The sequence below is a fragment of the Cucurbita pepo genome, chromosome 9 (genome assembly GCF_057944985.1).
Source record: "Cucurbita pepo subsp. pepo isolate OVF chromosome 9, ASM5794498v1, whole genome shotgun sequence".
In the NCBI taxonomy this organism is placed as follows: domain Eukaryota; kingdom Viridiplantae; phylum Streptophyta; class Magnoliopsida; order Cucurbitales; family Cucurbitaceae; genus Cucurbita; species Cucurbita pepo.
In genome coordinates this window covers 685,884-704,206 of record NC_141806.1, presented here as the reverse complement: position 1 = coordinate 704,206, position 18,323 = coordinate 685,884, and the positions used below count along the sequence as shown (strand labels likewise).

Here is an 18,323-nt window from a genome sequence, read left to right as displayed (position 1 = left end):
GATATTATTTCAATTATATTATTAGATTTAGTTTCAATGGTTGCAATATGTGAAGGGTAAGAGTTGGAGGAAGCCCAGGGTGAATGGGAACTTCTAGTTATAGATGATCGTGTCACGATTTACACGTTTAGGATTCAGGTCAAGATTTGGAATTTGTATATGTGATAGGGTAACAACTCATGCCCAGGATTTAGAATCTTAATTCGACATTTGATAGTTTTGACATTTCCTTTCATCACTCGAGACATGGTTAGGTAACTTACTCATTGCTTTTAAGAGTAAATACTATCCTCACAGATCAATACATGTCATTTCAACATACATGTTTTCTAAGAAGATTCGGAGATTATCCAATATAGAAATGCTCTAAGTAAAACACGCTTAATTTTGGAGTTCCTAAGATTGAACTATCGAAAAGGAAGATGTAGTTTGTTGATCGCTCCCATTCAGACTCGCTTCTAAGAAGGAAAGAAACTCGTGTAGCTCTTATGATATCCATATACGATCTGAAGATAAACCTTTTGTAGTGTTGTAAGGAAGTGATGGTCCATAAAATGAAATGGAGAAAAAAGGTATAAAAGAAGGGATGTTATTCTTTTGTTATATGGAAGGACATGGATTTGTGGGCCAAAAGCTTTGAAAACAACATCTCATGAGGAATGGTTTCAAACGAAGACATAACGCCCATTAGGAAACTACACAAAACAGTCCTCATACTGCCCACCACAGAGTACCAAACACATTATATAATAATCAACTTATGAACTCATCAAACCCCTCTTGAAAAAATATGAACTTCCACATGATCTTAATTGTCTTCCTGTTTTAGTGATAAAATTTATGCAACTCGACACAAAGTGGTGAAACAGATCTTGAATCATTGAGCTTTTGAGTATGCAAAACCTTACCCTCCTCATTATATCTTCATAGACAGTGCAAGTTGAGCATGTTAAGAAAGTTAGCCAAATGAAAATAGGCTTTGGTGCGGTAGAGCATGATGGGGTAGCGCTGTTTTTGCAGGTTGAGGCGCATCAACAAGAATCGACTTTCAAACACACTGCATTGACATGTGCTGGAACGCAACAGGACGCAAATTGGCTCATATATAGAGCAATGAGCTCCTAGTGGTTGCAAACTCAGGGAGAGCGTGGGAAGTTTGAACAAAGGTGAGATTTTTTTGTACTTTTATTTGTTGGGTTTCTAGTAATTATTGGCTCTCATTCACTAGTTAATCTTCCATGTGTTTATCTCATAGAAATTAGTACATAAAAGTTACCGATGGTGGAATAACAAACCTTCACAATAGTATAAGCTCCCGTGACTTTGCAAATATAGGTGGTGTAGGGTTATCATTAGCTTATGCAATACGATGATAGGTTAAATCTTGTAACGAACACAACTCTCGTGTTTTGTTGCGAACTATTTATAAGTCTTTTGGTACCCTCCAATGCTTCAGGTTTATTACATGTATCTATTAATCGTGTATTTTGGATCTGACACATTTGAATTCTATCTCATTGAGTACTTAACAGCTTTTGAAGATACACTAACTTAACCCTCAATCAAAACAATAACTCACTCCTCGTAGTATGCATGAGATTGTGAAAAGTAGTCCGTCCAACTCCACTTACTCTCATAACCACATTTCTCGTTCATTAGAGACCCCTTTAACTTGCATCATCTAGTTTGATTTAACCGCCTATGTCCATTACTAGCAGATATTTGAGTTTTCCCTTACGGGCTTCTATCAAAGTTTTTAAAACACGTCTGCTAAAAAGAAATTTTCACACTCTTACAAAGAATGCTTCGTTCCGCTTCCAACCGACGTGGGATCTCAAACTTACAAACTAATGTTTCTTTACTACACCAACAAATTCCATGTTCGTCTTAATTACAAATATATGGTACTTTTTTCTTTAAAAAAATCTTCCTAGCTTAAACAACGATCTTACGAAACAATTACAAAACGTTATTATTAAGATACATATTTTCGATTAAAAAAAAATGAAATTGAAATTGAAATTCCCATGAAAGTTGAAAAAATGGTCTAAAAAGACAGGACAATGTACTAAGAAAGATGAACAAGTAATAATGTAGTGTTTTGAAGAAACATTAGAAAAGCTCATGACTTTGTTACAATAGTTGATGATAGCTACTCTATTTTTGTTGACGTTAGGATGTGATAAAAGACGTACTTACTTACCAAATACAAACCCCATTTGACTTTTGAGACAGTGAATCAAATAGGGTTGGAGGAGAGAGAGAGAGAGAGAGAGCCAAGAGTGCGAAGAGCAAGGCATTGGAGCAGAGCCCATCGACTCGAACAGTCCACATCCTTAGGCTGCCAAACAAAAGCTAACCCCTTTCTCTCTCTCTCCCTCTCTCTTTCCACTTACACTCCCTCACTCTAAGCTGATTTTAGGCTCTCTTCTCTCTTTACACACAACATTAACACACTAAAATAGTCCAAGCTTAAAATGCGTCTAATAGAAGAGTTTTCCATACTCTTATATTACTTGTCTCGTTGTAATAGTTCAAGCTCAAAACGTATCTGATAGAGGAGGTTTTACACCCTTATATCACTCGTCTTGTTGTGATAGTTTAAGCTCAAAACACATCAGATAAGGAAGGTTTCCACATCCTTATAAAGGATGTTTCGTTATCGGTAGGATCTCGCACTTATCCTTCATCCCACTTCCCCCCCACCACAAATACACCAACAACGCTCTCTTTCTACCCTTTTTTTTACACTTTTTTCCATTCATTTATTAGTTTGTGTTTGGTTTGATTTGGTTATTACTTATTACATGCTTTTATTTAGCATGCCTTTTGGTGCCCTCTCTCTCTCTCTCTCTCTCTCTCTCTCTCTCTCTCTCTCTCTCTCTCTCTCTCTCATCGCATTAATAATGAATATTTCTAGGACTTGGCCAAAATATAGCAAAAATAGGTAAAACTCCAAACCCCAATTGGACCCTTTTTTGTGGTTTAACGAAGTCTCCTTCTCCCTCAACTCCAACGCTGCTGCTACTTCTTCTTCTTCTTCTCTAAACACTTCATTTTTAGCTCTTTTACCTTTGGCCTCATAATTTCTAGACTATGCCTGAAAACACTGAAACTTCTCACCAACACGACTATGATTCCTCTTCTCCTAAACACCCATTAGATGATTCTTTAGAAACAAGGCCTCCAAACGGCGGCGGTGGCGGCGGCCACCTGCATCGCCGCCACTTTCACCACCATGACTCTTCCACTCCTTTTATCTCTACGCCTCTCTATCTTCCCACTGGAACTGGAAATACTCCGCCGTTTGAGGCTGTGAACCCAAAGCGGACGAGATACTCGGCGGGCCAATGGAAGCTTGTGCCATCTCCATCATCATCTCAGCCGCAAATAGCCGTTGTAGGCAGTGACTCCAGTCCCTCGCCGTCACAACGTCCGGCCGGAACCGCCGCTGCGTCGTCGTCGGATACAACATCATCTCCTTCTCATTCCCCTTTGCCGTTGACGACGGGGAATAAAGGAGAAGGGGAATCTCAAAATCAGCCACAATACAGAAAGGGGAAGTATGTTAGCCCAGTCTGGAAACCTAATGAGATGTTGTGGTTAGCTAGGGCTTGGAGGGTCCAATATCAAGGTCGCACAAAACAACTGTTAAATTAGGTTCTTTTTTTTTTTCAAAAATTTCTCTCCAATTCATCTAAAGTTTCCAACTTTTTCAATTTTTATCAACATTCAACACATGGGTCATCAAAAGTTTTCATTTTTATGAAGATTCAACACATGGGTCATCCAAAGTTTCAAACTTTTTCAATTTTTATGAAGATTTAACACATGGGTCATCATCGTTTCTTCCAATAATCAAATTTTGATTGCCATTTTTGCAGGTGGATCGGATGAGGGTGGCATTATGGGAGGTCAAGGGGGAAGAGGAAGTGGGAAAACAAGGGCGGATAAAGATAGGGAAGTGGCTGAGTATCTCCAAAAACATGGTGTTAATAGAGATGCTAAAACGGCAGGGACAAAGTGGGACAACATGTTGGGTGAATTTAGAAAGGTTTATGAATGGGAAAGAGGAGGAGAGAGAGAGCAACTAATGGGAAAAAGCTACTTTCGTCTCTCACCTTATGAGCGTAAGCTCCATAGACTTCCAGCCTCTTTTGATGAACAAGTTTTTGAAGAGCTTTCACAATTTATGGGTTCCAAAATGAGAACAAAACCTACCCCAATTCTTCCTCTAACTAGACCCCTCCCTCCACCCCCTCCCTTTACAGAAGAACACCTCCCAATTTTGAGTAAGTGATCCAATTGAGTGAATTTAGAAGTTTAGTTGATGAACTACAATGAATTTAATCTTTTGTTCATATTCTTTTTCGTGTAGGTCGAGAAAAACAAGTGTTTCGAGTCGATTATGCTTCGGTTGATTGTAGTACTGTTCATCGAATTGGGAAAGTAAGAATGGTATGGGAGGAATCAGTGAGTTTGTGGGGTGAAGAAGGAAGTGAAGAGCAGAGAGGAGGGAGGATTAGAGTTGAAGGATGTAGCTTTTTGAATGCTGAAGAGCTAACTTTCTTTGATGAATCAATGGTTGCTTGCACTATGGAATGTAATGACGATGGCCCTCTTAAGGGCCTCTCAGTTGATAGATTCGTTCCCGGACAGCAAATCAAAGTGTTTGGCAGAAGAAAATCCCCATTCTACACTTCCACTGGTTCGCTTCATCATCATTTTGTTCTTTACTTTTTCTTATCATCTCTCTAATTGATCTAACATTGGCTGATCGTGTTCATGTCAGTTCCTCATGAGAGACCCCCAATTCTTCACTCCACCGAACTCTCTTCAAGATGTAAGTTCACCAACTTTCTACTCATTTTCAATATGAATATGGTAAGATCCCACGTCGGTTAGGAGGAGAATGAAACACTCCTTATAAGGGTGTGGAAACCTCTCCCTAACAGACACGTTTTAAAAACTTTGAAGGGAAAACCAAAAAAGACAATATGTGCTCACGCAGGGTTTGAACTAGTTTAATCTATCGTTGATGTGGGTTTGGCAAGTATTTGGTATGTGGACTGTGGCTAACTTTAGGGGACTTAAATCGGTTTTTGTTCAGCAAGTTCTTTGTGGAATTATCAAGATTCAACGGAATACTATGTCGGGTGTCTTCGAATCCCGCCGCTATCTCTTCCGAGCTTATCGGAGCTTTCATGGCACATACAAGAACCGCCATCGGAAGAGCTTCGATTCCCAATTCGAAAGGATGTATATGCACACTTACCACAAGGGAAAGAGGTGTTCTTTACAACCACAACCGAAATGGTAGATTGCAAATCCTTCATTTACGAGATTTTATGTCCTATCATACGCACCAACCCTTGTGTTAGCACTACAACACCCCCTTCAAGTCGAGACTCATTCATAGGCCTTTGGGATGATTGCATCAACCGCCTTGTTTCCGAGTTTTGTTGCGTGGAAATGCAAATAATCCGCAAACCCAATTCACCTTCATCCACCAACATTGATAGTTTGCAAGATCAATGGCCAAATTTAACGGGATTCATCAGAAATTTTTGTTTATGGAGAGGTGAAGAAACTGATCAAATCAAAGATGGTCACCAAGATCTCGACCCCTCTAATTCAATAGTGGAGAAGCTACTTTGGACCTATTTAGACATCCCTTATTTATTAGGTTACTACACCATAGGGTTCTTGGTAACATTTTGTTCACTAAGTCGTGGTCGAGACAACCGAGTCGTCCGAACCGATCTATATTCGCTAGATTTATCAACACCTAGTGAGAGATTGAAGGCATTGGTCCCATGTTATAGAATTGGTGGTGTTTTATCATTGTTAGCCGATCGATGCAACAAATTGCCAATTTATAGTGATTTTGAGAGAATTGATATGGGAAATGGAATTGTGGTGGAAATGACACCAAATTTGGTGACCAAAATTTTCTCTTGTAGAAGGAAGTGGGCGGCGGCGAAAGAGATTTATGATGTCTTGGATCAAAGAATCCCACATTCGGAATTCATCTTCGGAGCATCCGAGGAAGATTTGGCATTGGTTTTTAAGCCAAGGGTTTGCAGATTGAAGCCCACAAGCTATGATCAATTAATCGAGGCACTCAAAAACGTGACCAAAGCGCTTGTGGCATTGCACGATTTGTGTTTCATGCATAGAGATATTTGTTGGGAAAAGGTGATGAAAAAAACAAACGACGATGAGACAGCCACCGGGGAGTGGATTCTTTGTGGGTTTGAAGAGGCGGTTGGAGCGCCGCAGATTTACCCGTACGGTGAAGCCACGGCAGCGAGTGGAAGGCACGCGCCGGAAATGGAAAGGGGTTTGCATGGGGTGAAAGTGGATATGTGGGGAGTGGGATTTTTGATTAAAACTTGTGGGTTAATTGGGATTCCGAAGATGTTGAATGAACTTCAAAACCGGTGTATGGATCAAAACCCTGAGCACCGGCCAACCGCCGCCGACTGTTACCACCACCTGCTGCAGCTTCAGTCGTCTCTGTCAACGTCAACCGGAGCAGCCGGTGGTGGGTTGATTTGACAGTAAGAGATTGAGAGTTTGTTAAAGAAAAAGCTTGAATTTTTTTTTTTTTTTTTTTTTTTTTTTTTTTTTTTTTTTTGTTGTTGTTGTTGTTGTGTTTTGATGTGTTGTTGAGAGAATAAAAAATTTACCTTAAAATAAAAAAAAAAAAAAAAAAAAGTGACTGAAACAGGAAGTGGGTGTCTGGTAATTCTGGTCTGGCAAGCTCTAGCTTCGAAAAATGGCGGCTGTTTCTGATCGAAAAAGTGGTTGCCGTCGTGTTTAATCAGATCAGAGCAGCCAATTTTCAGGACTGATGTGTAAGTTCAACAGTGTTTTTTATTAAAATTTTCCCTTTTTTCACGGGTTTGTTTTTCTTTTCATCGGAATAATCTTCAATCATTTTCATTGTTGTCATTTCTTGAATCTTTGCCTTTTGATTTGAACTATGGAGGGTTTAGATGATGAACATGATTAGATTAATCCTCTAGGGTCGTTCGGTTAGTGAGATTATCGAACTTTCAAATACGATCTAATACGACCTCTACACTAGTATGATATTGACTATGAACTATGAATCCAAACTAGCTTGAAAGTGTGCATACATCTTGGGGGTGGTGACACATTGGCCGATATTCATCTGTTTCTCACTCACGTTCCGTGAATAGTCGGAACATTTAGCAATATCCAGAAATGCATTTAAAGAATCGGTCTGATTCTATCTCTGTTCGTGATCGTGAATATAGCTTATTTTGGTGTTTATTAGTGGTGGTATACAATCACGTACTAATTAAAGAATCAAGAGCCGTATATACCCGACATATAAACCAAAAGAAAAAATATTCACCCTCGATCACCTAGAAACCTGGTAGCCTCACCAAATATTTTAGCTTTTTCATTTAGAGGCCACTAAATCTGGGTCCATGATAAAGTTGGGTTGAGTATATCCAATTTTATTGTAAGCCCACAGTCGTCCAAAGTTCGACCTTGATCATAATTCATGTGCATTTACTTCGTGAGGAAATTGATGCATGTTTGTCAGTTTTTCATCTCGATTTTGATATTAATCGTATTTTTACAGGAATTAGGTTTCTTTAGGAGATTTCTAGAATTTTTAGACTCCTCTAGCTGATAATTACTCGAAAAGGCACCTGACAAATTTATAAGTTGCCACAAGGACTTTAGGCAAGTAATACCTATTGTGATTGCTAGGATGTACTAGCATGCAAATTTATCTTACCTTGGGTAGTTAGAGTGTGCATATTTAGGATTTATATGGGCAAATCTAGATAGGTGTACATATATGTTAAGGTAAATTATGACAATTCCTTTGTCTATTAAATACTTTCCGATGTACAAAATGGAGAATCGAAAACTTGTGATCTATGCTCCAGGTGTTAGATGGATATTATCTCCCTATTGAGCATGTTTGAATTGTATGTTAAATTGTGTGTTAGATTTAGGTGGATGTTTGTATGGATTATCTATGCTTAGTTGACCAATAAGAGTATCTCTATAGTAAAGCTTACATGAACGTTTAGATCTTATTTTCAGTACTCTAGGTGATCGATAGATATCTTCCTAGTAAAGAATGCATGAATTAAGATAAAATTAGGGTGGTAGAGCTAGAGCAGTTTATATATTGACTATGGTCAATATCTTAATAATAGACCAAACACCCTAGGATCGTGAGCGGCAATCAAAGACCTAGGTGCACCCAGAGATTTGGTTTAACCACGTGGAGTTAACCCCTAGAAACTAGTTGAGATTTAAACCTCCTGAACGCCCTAAAATCTAGTAAACCTCCATGGCATCCAAGGAAAACTAGGAGAACTGATAAGAACGATGGTAACGTGAATGGAACAACTTGAGAAGTCGCTGTTGTGTGTAGGATATAACCTACCTTAATAGGGAGCGAGAGACTACATAAATAGTTTACCCGAAGACTCGTTATTGCATGTAGGACATAACCCGCCTTGAGAGGGGACGAGGACTACATAAGTAGAAATGTGGGGAACTACTACCATATGTATGATAAATTACCTTGAGAGGGGACGAGAGATTACATAAGTAGATAATATGATGAATCGCTACGATGTGTATAATAATCCACCTTAATAGGAGACGAGGGACTTCACAAGTAGCTAGTTGAGGATATACTATTGTGTATGGGACAAACCCACCCTGAGAGGGATCGACCGACTACATAAGTAGTATATAGAAAGAGCTATTATTGTGTGGGAAGGAAACCCACTCTAATAGGAGATGAAAGACTACATAAATAGTATAGCTCATGATAGACACCCCTATGGTGTATGGTAATAGTTAAGAGATTCTTGAACTAAGAATGAAACATTCCTAATAAGGGTGTGAAAACCTCTCCCTAGTAGACGTGTTTTAAAATCGTGAGGCCGACGACGATACGTAACGGGCCAAAGCGAACGATATCTGCTAGCGGTGGACATAAACTATTACAAATACTATCAGAGCCCGTCAATGGTCTGAGTAGGGCTATTACCGGTTGAGATGGGGAGACACTTGAGAGTTGTCCTGTCACAGAGAGGTGTGACAGGTATCGACCCGGGCGTCAATGTTTATGTGTATTCTTTTTTGGGTTGTCATTGCATTCTTTTTGTATCCCGTCTTTCTTAAAATTTTAGGGTATCTTTAGTAATTTTTTTAATTGTTTACTTTATTTTACTTTACTTTTATTTTATTTCTTTATATGTTCATCTTTTGGTGGCAATCCGATCGTAACATTCGGGATAATCCAAAACAGCTGTTCTTTTTTGTAATTTTTCCCAACCAGCAAATTATTTTTTGTTCTTGTTTGGCTCTTTTTTGTTTATGGCAAAGGAACAACATGCATTGGTACTCACTTCATCGAATTCAACATATTTTATTTCTTTTTCTTTTTTGGCCTTCTTTGTTTCCAATAAAGGAACCAGCACCGTTTCAACTCCATTCCAATTCAAATTCAATGTATTTCAATGTATTTGAATTGAGAGACCATCACAATATGGTTATCTCTTAATAACTATTAAATCAAATATGGAAAGAAACATAAAATAGTTATTAGACCGAGTTTTCAAATTTAAAAATATCATACGTTACAGTCTTCTATTAATCATGTAACAGTCCAAGTTCACACTGTCCTCGTTGAATTATTACTTTCGAATTTCCTCTTAAAGTTTTTAAAACGCGTATGCTACAGAGAAGTTTCTATACCCTTATAAAAAATGTTTTGTTCCCCTCTCCAACCGATGTGAGATCTCACAATTCACCCTCCTTCGAAACCTAGTGTTCTCGCTGACACTCGTTCCTCTCTCCAATCGATGTGGGATCTCACAATCTACCCCCCTTCGGAGCCAAGCGTCGCCTAGTATCGACTCCCATTCGGGGCTCAACATCCTCGTTGGCACACCGCCCGGTGTCTACTTTGATACCATTTGTAATAGCTCAAGCCCACCGCTAGCAAATAGTATCCTCTTTGAACTTTTCCAACCTATCTCTAATAGACTTGTTTTAAAAATAAGGATGAAAGTATGAAAGGAAAAATTCAAAAAAGACAACCTAGTAATGAATGTGAGCCGTTACATACGGAAAAGTAACGGTAATGTAACGTAAGATAAAAGGAGTTATAATAGGCAACTAAGTAACAAAAATCCAATCTTACATAAAACTTTTGGCAATTTGACATTAGGCATAATTACATCAAATCATTATCATTGTGTGGTTGCATGAACTCGAGATAAGTTCTAATTTGGATAAATCTCTATAAACCAATCTTTATAATTGGAATATTATAGGCGTATCTTATTTCAAATATTCAAAATAAAATTCACACCTTACATAATCATAGAAGTCGAATTTAACGATCATTAACGTAACTTTATGTTAAATGGCTTTTACCACTTTGCTAAATAAGTATAAAAAACCATATATATATATATAGATATATATATAGACACACATATGTAACATAAATTCCTCAAATGGGAAATTGTTTGGAAATCATTAATGTCGGAGAATATTCCATTTTGTTATAAATTTTACACCAAATTGTGGAAATGAGAAATAATTTCAATGTGATTATCATGTTTTAAATTATTAAATATTCATATTAGCGATAAAATATAACATTATTACCATGCAAACCTATTTGGAAAAGAGGATAATACATAGTTTTGAATAAGTATTTTGATATTTCCAAATTTACCCTTTGCCACCTTATAAATCTCCGGAATTCCCACCTCTCAAATCCACTCAATTTCTTAGTGTTACTACTCAAATCTCTCTCCAAGAAGGCAACAATGGCGCTGAATTGCATGAACGCAACCGAGTCCTCACCGGCGTTGAACCATGTGAAGAATAGGGAGTATCGTCCGGCATTTTGTGGCTCCGACGAGACAAAGATACCGGAGGATTTCATTTGGCCAGAAGAGTTTAAGGCGGCGGAGGTGGTGCCGGAGCTGCATGTTCCACATATTGACTTGAAGAAGTTTTTTAGTGGCAATGAAAGTGACGTTGAAGAGGCGACGAGGCTGGTGGATGAGGCTTGTAGAAAACATGGGTTCTTTGTGGTGGTGAACCATGGAGTTGATATGGAATTGATGAAAGGTGTTCATGAGTGTATTGATGAGTTCTTTACAATGCCTTTGGATGTGAAGCAGAGGGCTCAAAGGAAGGTAGGTGAGAATTATGGATATACTAATAGCTTCATTGGGAGATTCGCATCCAAGCTTCCATGGAAGGAAACCTTTTCCCTTCGTTGTGTGGCTGCTCAAAACTCCTCCGCTGCTCATGACTATGTTCTTCACACTTTAGGCTCGTCATTCTCCCATCATGGGTATCTAAATTCCACTATCTCTACCTATGCCTATTTAATCCTTACACTTTTTTTAATTGTTTGATGGTGTTTTAGGAAGTTGTATCAAGAGTGTGGGATAGCATTGAACGAGCTTGGTATGAAGATTGTGGAGCTTTTGGGGCTGAGCCTTGGCATTTCAAGAGAATGCTTCAAGAATTTCTATGAGGACAACGATTCAATATTGAGGCTTAATTATTACCCAACATGCGATAAGCCAGAATTGGTGTTGGGAACTGGCCCTCATAGTGATCCTACCTCCATCACAATCCTTCACCAAGACCATGTTAGTGGCCTTCAAGTGTTCGTAGATGATCAATGGTATTCAATTCCTCCAACCCCGGATTCCTTTGTCATTAACATTGGTGACACTTTCATGGTATGTATATGCAACACAAAATTAGAATTAGGTTTCTTCAGATCTCTTGTCCACTTTGAATATAAGCTCTCATGACTTTGCTTTCAACTTCCTATATTCCAATTCCTTACTTATAGACCCATGATCTTTCCCTACATTAGCTAACGTAGGACTTCCTGTCAATAATTCTCAACATTAACATTAGGGTTTTCATTTTTCATATGAACTTGACTAGTTTTGAAATGGGTTGTTTTATTTTTTGTGTTTGAAGTCTCTGACAAATGGGATTTACAAGAGCTGCTTGCACCGAGCTGTAGTGAACTGCAAGGAATCAAGAAAATCATTGGCGTTCTTTCTATGTCCAGCGCATGACAAAGTGGTGAGAGCACCGGAGGAGTTGGTTGAGAAGAATCCACCAAGGAATTATTCAGATTACACATGGGAGATGTTGCTTAAAATGACCCAAAAGGATTACAGGGCTGATTTCAAGACTTTGGAAGCCTTCATGGCTCGTGTTCAAAAGGAAAAGTCGTTGGAGGACACTACCTCCTCAGCTGCGACGTCTACTTAAACCAATCTTAACTATCTCTCTATCTATGCCAACAAGATGTTCATTCATGAGCTTTGTTGGAAAGAAGAAGAAGATCACTTCGTGTTCGTTTCGTGTTTAGTCAATGTACACAATACACATGTTTACGCTTCGCTCATCTTTTGTTCTGTTCGTAGGTTGTCATATAAATGTTTAAAAGCTTTCAATTTCTAAATCATTATCGATCTCTTTAAATTTATATGTTCTTCAAATATCTAATATTCTTGATCAACCATTATATCTAAAATGAATGATAAAGATGGATAGAGTTCGTATCTAATAAACTCAACGTAAACTCATGCATATCTTTGAATATTTTTTAATTCTCAAGCTATTTTTGTATCTTTTGAAGGAAACAAAAGGCCCACATGAAATTTTCAATTTGGTATTTAAATAGAGATTCTTAATATATTTGATATATTTTTAATTTATAAACTTATTTGTGAAAAATTCACTTAAAGAAAAAAATTATGGAACAAAATTCATTGTTCCAACCATATCTATATATCCCATTACATAATAAAGAGAAAAATAGATCATTAGAGGTTCGTTGAAGACAAATCTCATGCAGAGGTTAGGTTACCTGGTGAACTTTACCCACAGCATCATCTAGTCACCCCAAGTTGGGGGAGCGACTCTTCTATGCTTGCCGGTTACTAAGACTACCTCCATAATCCTATGTCTCCTCTCAGGCACATTTGTTGTGTAGGTAATTCAACTTAAATGTTGATCACACAACCCTAACCAGCCTAAGCTTGGTTTGACGGCATTGGTATCGAGTGAAAAAGAAAATGGAAGCTCTGTTGACATCGTACCAATATGGCTTGGAGGTTACCTTTGTCGGCTTACTTTGCTTATGCATTGAATGAACAGTGAATTGGGTTGAGGCGCGACCTTGTACACTATAGAAACAGTATGGTGTTTGCTAGTTTGAATATCATCCATGGAAAGTTAGTTGGCAGACCTTTCTACATGACCATAAAACTCACCAGAGCTCGTGGTGAGCGACCTCCCATGTGCCGGTCAGCTACCGCGTCAACCTATGTGGTCCCACATCCTCCTCCTCTCAAGAACGAGTTTATATCATAGAGGCCTTGCTCAGGAGACCGCTGGCCATTTCTACATGGTTGGGCACCTAGTCCTCTCGACGCACCTCCCCTATCCAGTTATGCCTACCTCAATGGTACAGGAATAAGAGTAGAATCTCGACGAAATGTGTATCGGAGTGGATAGGTAGCGAAGACTTTGATGATACCCTCACGCTGCTAATAACCTGAAGAACTTTTGTGGTCAAACTTAGATATCGTGGAGGATTACTAAGTTCTTAGGGGTCTAGGCGGTTTAAATCTCATCTCTCGTTTCCAGGACACTTGGGGTTAGCTCCTCGAGCCTAATCCAAATATGTAGGTGTACTCGGGTTTATTGAAAATATTTTGACCTAGGTCAATGTGTAAATTGCACTAGTTGTAGCGCCTCAATCTTAACTGAGTTTTCTCATGCATGCTTTATTAGAGAGATATACATATCGATCACCTAAGCACGTAATCCATAATTTAAACTTCGCCTTGGTCATATCTGGGAACTGAGAAGATCTATTGGATTCCTAGAGTGACTAGGTGGTTTTAAACTTCTTAGCCTGAGAGCACTAGGGTCTAGACCTTTTGACAGTTGCTCACGATCTTACGGTGCTCAATCTATTAAAAGCATCATGATCAAGATCATTGTCTAGCCAACCTAACTCTAACATTATCTTTTAAAAATGGTATTTTTTTTTTTTTTTTTTCACTTCATTGTCTGCTTCTTTATTCTACAACACCATTTGTAAAATTCATTTTAAACAACACTTCAGCTTAAAGATAATAGCTAGACACATGAAGGCACTCGTGGACGATGATGGAGAACTTAGCTGAAAGAAGGGAAAAGAACATAAAAAAAAACATCTAAAAGTAAAACAAAAAACTTGAAGAACAAAACGACAAAGGACTAAAGAATGTCCAAACTAAACAAGTGAGAGCATTCAAGAATATGGAGACACATTGAAAAATGTTAAGCATGCAGATATGGACACCGGGAGAGATGAAAATTAAATGTTCATTTTAAGGTACATGTCCGAGTGACAAAACTTGTAGTCACATCAACAGAATCTCGAATTTTCATGAATTTATAAATAAAAAATACAACTTTAATGGTATGAGACATTTCGGAGAAGGTCAAAGTAAAGGTATGAGAATTTATGTTCAGAGTCGTTATTCCTAACAAATTTTGTCACCCTATAAATGTCCCGAAATCCCCGGATCAATTCCATTCCGTTTGTTGGCTATCATACTCTCTTACTTATTCTATCTTCTCAAATCTCTCTCAAAAAGGAAAAAAAAAAACTATTTTTTTCTTTGCATGCAATAGCTTTCAATTGCAAGATGGCAACCGAATCCTCATTATCCGCTCACTCAAACTTGAACCAGGAGATGAAAAGGGAACGCCGTGAGACATTTGGGGGCTCCGACGAGTCAAAGGTGCCGGAATATTTCATTTGGCCGGACGAGTTTAAGGGATCGCAGTTGGTGCCGGAGCTACATGTTCCACATATTGACTTGAATAAGTTTTTGAGTGGCAATGAAAGTGATGTCGAAGAGGCAACGAGGCTGGTGGATGAGGCTTGTAGAGAACATGGGTTCTTTGTAGTGGTGAACCATGGAGTTGATATGGAATTGATGAAAGGTGTTCATGAGTGTATGAATGAGTTCTTTACAATGCCTTTGGATGTGAAGCAGAGGGCTAAGAGGAAGGTAGGTGAGAGTTATGGATATACTAATAGCTTCTTTGGGAGATTCGCATCCAAGCTTCCATGGAAGGAAACCTTTTCCCTTCGCTGTGTGGCTGCTCAAAACTCCTCCACTGCTCGTGACTATGTTATTGACACTTTAGGCTCAACATTCTCCCATCATGGGTATCTAAATTCCACTATCTAGTTTGATAAGATTAAGAGATATGTCTATTTAATTCATATAGTTTGAAGTTTCTAAATTTTTCATTTTTTCTAATCCATATTTACTAATAATTGGTTTTGACCTATTTTTTTTAAGAAGGGTGAGGTGGGTTGATTTTTTAATATAGTTTGATATGATAATATGATATCTCCACAATAATATGATATTGTCCACTTTGAACATAAGTGGACAAGACTTCCTCCCAATAATCCTCAACAATCCTCCCCTTAATCGAGGCTCGACTCTTTTCTCTGGAGCCCTAAAACAAAGTACACCATTTGTTCAATCCTCCCCTTAATCGAGGCTCGACTCTTTTCTCTGGAGCCCTAGAACAAAGTACACCATTTGTTCGACACTTCAGTCACTTTTGACTACACCTTAATCGAGGCTCGACTCTTTTCTCTGGAGCCCTAGAACAAAGTACACCATTTAACAAAGTACACCATTTGTTCAATCCTCCCCTTAATCGAGGCTCGACTCTTTTCTCTGGAGCCCTAGAACAAAGTACACCATTTGTTCGACACTTCAGTCACTTTTGACTACACCTTAATCGAGGCTCGACTCTTTTCTCTGGAGCCCTAGAACAAAGTACACCATTTAACAAAGTACACCATTTGTTCAATCCTCCCCTTAATCGAGGCTCGACTCTTTTCTCTGGAGCCCTAGAACAAAGTACACCATTTGTTCGACACTTCAGTCACTTTTGACTACACCTTAATCGAGGCTCGACTCTTTTCTCTGGAGCCCTAGAACAAAGTACACCATTTGTTCAATCCTCCCCTTAATCGAGGCTCGACTCTTTTCTCTGGAGCCCTAGAACAAAGTACACCATTTGTTCGACACTTCAGTCACTTTTGACTACACCTTAATCGAGGCTCGACTCTTTTCTCTGGAGCCCTAGAACAAAGTACACCATTTGTTCGACACTTCAGTCACTTTTGACTACACCTCGAGGCTCAGACTTCTTTCTTTGATATTGGAGGATTCTATTGACATGATGGCTCTGATACCATGTTATGAATCATGACTCTCCATAAAGGTATGATATTGTTTACTTTGAGCATAAGCTCTCATAGGTTTGTTTTGGACTTCCTCAAAAGGCCTCGAGAGTATTCCTCTCTTATAAACCAATGATCTTCCACTAAATTAACCAATGTGGGACTCACTCCCAATAATCCTCAACCTAGTATGACATTTTCTACTTTGAGTATAAGCTCTCATGGTTTTGCTTTGGCCTTCTCAAGACGCCTCGTACCAATAGAGATGTATTTCTTACTTATAAACCGATGATCATTCCGAAAATTAGCCAATATGAAACTCACTCCCAATAATTCTCAACAGAAAAGATACTAGATACTAGTTGGACTTAAAATTTAATTCAATTAAAGGTGGGAAGTGAGGTTTGAATAGGTTTGATGGTGTTATAGGAAGGTATATCAGGAGTGTGGGAAAGAATTGAACGATCTGGGCATGAAGATATTGGAGATTTTGGGGCTGAGCCTTGGCGTTTCAAGAGAATACTTCAAGAATTTCTATGAGGACAATGATTCAATATTGAGGCTTAATTATTACCCACCATGCGAGAAGCCAGAGGTTGTGTTGGGAACTGGCCCTCACACTGATCCCACCTCCGTCACAATCCTTCACCAAGACCATGTTAGTGGCCTTCAAGTGTGCGTCAATGATCAATGGTATTCAATTCCTCCGACCCCAGATTCCTTTGTCGTCAACATCGGTGACACTTTCACGGTATGTCACACAAAATTACAATTAGGGTTCTTTATTTTTCATCTTCCTTCTTCTAAACTCAACTAATTTTGAAATGGGTTGTTTGTTTTTTGTGTATTGAAGTCTCTCACAAATGGGATTTACAAGAGCTGCATACACCGAGCTGTAGTGAATTGCAAGGAAGCCAGAAAATCAATGGCCTTCTTTCTATGTCCAGCGCATGACAAAGTGGTGAGAGCACCGGAGGAATTGGTGGAGAAGAACCCACCACGAAAGTATCCAGATTACACATGGCCAATGTTGCTTGAAATGACCCAAAAACATTACAGAGCTGATTGCAACACTTTGGAAGCCTTCGCAACTTGGATTCAAAAGGAAAAGTTGTTGGACACGGGCTGCACTATTACCCCGTCTGCTTAAACCAACCGTAACTATGTCTCTTTATGTATGCCAATAATAAGTTGTTTGTTTATGAGCTTTCTAGGGAAGAGGAACATCGTGTAGCGTACGGTCTATGTCTGTCTTCTGTGTTGCTGGAGTTGCAGACAAAAAACCTCCTTTAATATACACATATTTCACTTTTCTTATCTTTTATTCTGTTCTATGGCAGTGATGTGCATGTTTGACACTTTACATTTAAACCAAAATCAAACCCTAAACAACCTCCACGATTTTGTGGCATGATTAAAACATCTTATTTCGCATCAATTTCTTACTTTAGGTGGTTAGAAGATGCATGTTAAGAAATGACATTTTTAGATCAGTTATGTATTGTTTGAATGTTATGGTAAAATTACCATTCTGCCCCTAGGTTGAGATTTCCAAAAAACATGATGTGTTGTATATTATGCTAAGTTAGAAAGAGAATATGGAGAACCAAAATGGCAATATGGATGAGTGCATTATGTATGAGGTAAGAAATTACCAAAATGCCTCTATGATGACATTTGTGATGAATGTTGTTTTATATGCTTTCCTTTTTGTTAGAAAAGAGGATGGGTGCTTCGGGAGATTGGTGGTGCTATCTCCCTATTGAGCTTGCTTGCTTGTATGTGTGCATGATATAGTATTTGTTAGCTCTAAGTGTGTTCTCTTTGTAGAGCGTGTTTATCTGCACAAAACTAGGGTGTTACAGTTAGGTTGGCTAGACGATGACCTAGATCAGGATGCCTCCAATAGACTAAGCACCTTAGGATCGTGAGTGACAGTTAGGAGGTCTAGACCCTAGTCTCCCATATTAAGAAAGACTCGAGA

At 38.6% G+C, this 18,323-nt stretch overlaps 3 protein-coding genes across 3 annotated transcripts; all 3 read left to right on the top strand.

Moving 5' to 3' along the window:
• The first annotated feature begins 2,976 nt into the window (after window positions 1–2,976).
• Window positions 2,977–6,915, top strand: LOC111802354 (Protein kinase superfamily protein). The gene is made up of 5 exons (XM_023686684.2): window positions 2,977–3,634; window positions 3,885–4,292; window positions 4,379–4,708; window positions 4,793–4,843; window positions 5,111–6,915. The coding sequence occupies exons 1-5, from the start codon at window positions 3,097–3,099 to the stop codon at window positions 6,559–6,561; spliced, it is 2,778 nt and encodes a 925-aa protein (XP_023542452.2). The 5' UTR covers window positions 2,977–3,096; the 3' UTR covers window positions 6,562–6,915.
• A 3,912-nt stretch (window positions 6,916–10,827) lies between these two features.
• LOC111801914 (gibberellin 20 oxidase 1) lies at window positions 10,828–12,529 on the top strand. The gene is made up of 3 exons (XM_023686143.2): window positions 10,828–11,389; window positions 11,465–11,786; window positions 12,037–12,529. The coding sequence occupies exons 1-3, from the start codon at window positions 10,854–10,856 to the stop codon at window positions 12,334–12,336; spliced, it is 1,158 nt and encodes a 385-aa protein (XP_023541911.2). The 5' UTR covers window positions 10,828–10,853; the 3' UTR covers window positions 12,337–12,529.
• Window positions 12,530–14,675: 2,146 nt separating this feature from the next.
• LOC111802007 (gibberellin 20 oxidase 2-like) lies at window positions 14,676–18,323 on the top strand. The gene is made up of 3 exons (XM_087127118.1): window positions 14,676–15,301; window positions 16,769–17,090; window positions 17,193–18,323. Exons 1-3 carry the CDS (start codon window positions 14,772–14,774, stop codon window positions 17,487–17,489), a joined length of 1,149 nt encoding a protein of 382 aa, XP_086983244.1. The 5' UTR covers window positions 14,676–14,771; the 3' UTR covers window positions 17,490–18,323.

Bases quoted from the DNA above. Each gene is read 5' to 3' on its own strand.
- LOC111802007 (XM_087127118.1), top strand. From the start codon at position 14,772: ATGGCAACCGAATCCTCATTATCCGCTCACTCAAACTTGAACCAGGAG. The intron at 15,302-16,768 runs GTATCTAAATTC...ATGGTGTTATAG, and splicing joins TCAACATTCTCCCATCATGG to GAAGGTATATCAGGAGTGTG. The intron at 17,091-17,192 runs GTATGTCACACA...TGTGTATTGAAG, and splicing joins ACATCGGTGACACTTTCACG to TCTCTCACAAATGGGATTTA.
- LOC111802354 (XM_023686684.2), top strand. From the start codon at position 3,097: ATGCCTGAAAACACTGAAACTTCTCACCAACACGACTATGATTCCTCT. The intron at 4,293-4,378 runs GTAAGTGATCCA...TTTTTCGTGTAG, and splicing joins AGAACACCTCCCAATTTTGA to GTCGAGAAAAACAAGTGTTT. The intron at 4,844-5,110 runs GTAAGTTCACCA...GTTTTTGTTCAG, and splicing joins CACCGAACTCTCTTCAAGAT to CAAGTTCTTTGTGGAATTAT.
- LOC111801914 (XM_023686143.2), top strand. From the start codon at position 10,854: ATGGCGCTGAATTGCATGAACGCAACCGAGTCCTCACCGGCGTTGAAC. The intron at 11,390-11,464 runs GTATCTAAATTC...ATGGTGTTTTAG, and splicing joins TCGTCATTCTCCCATCATGG to GAAGTTGTATCAAGAGTGTG. The intron at 11,787-12,036 runs GTATGTATATGC...TTGTGTTTGAAG, and splicing joins ACATTGGTGACACTTTCATG to TCTCTGACAAATGGGATTTA.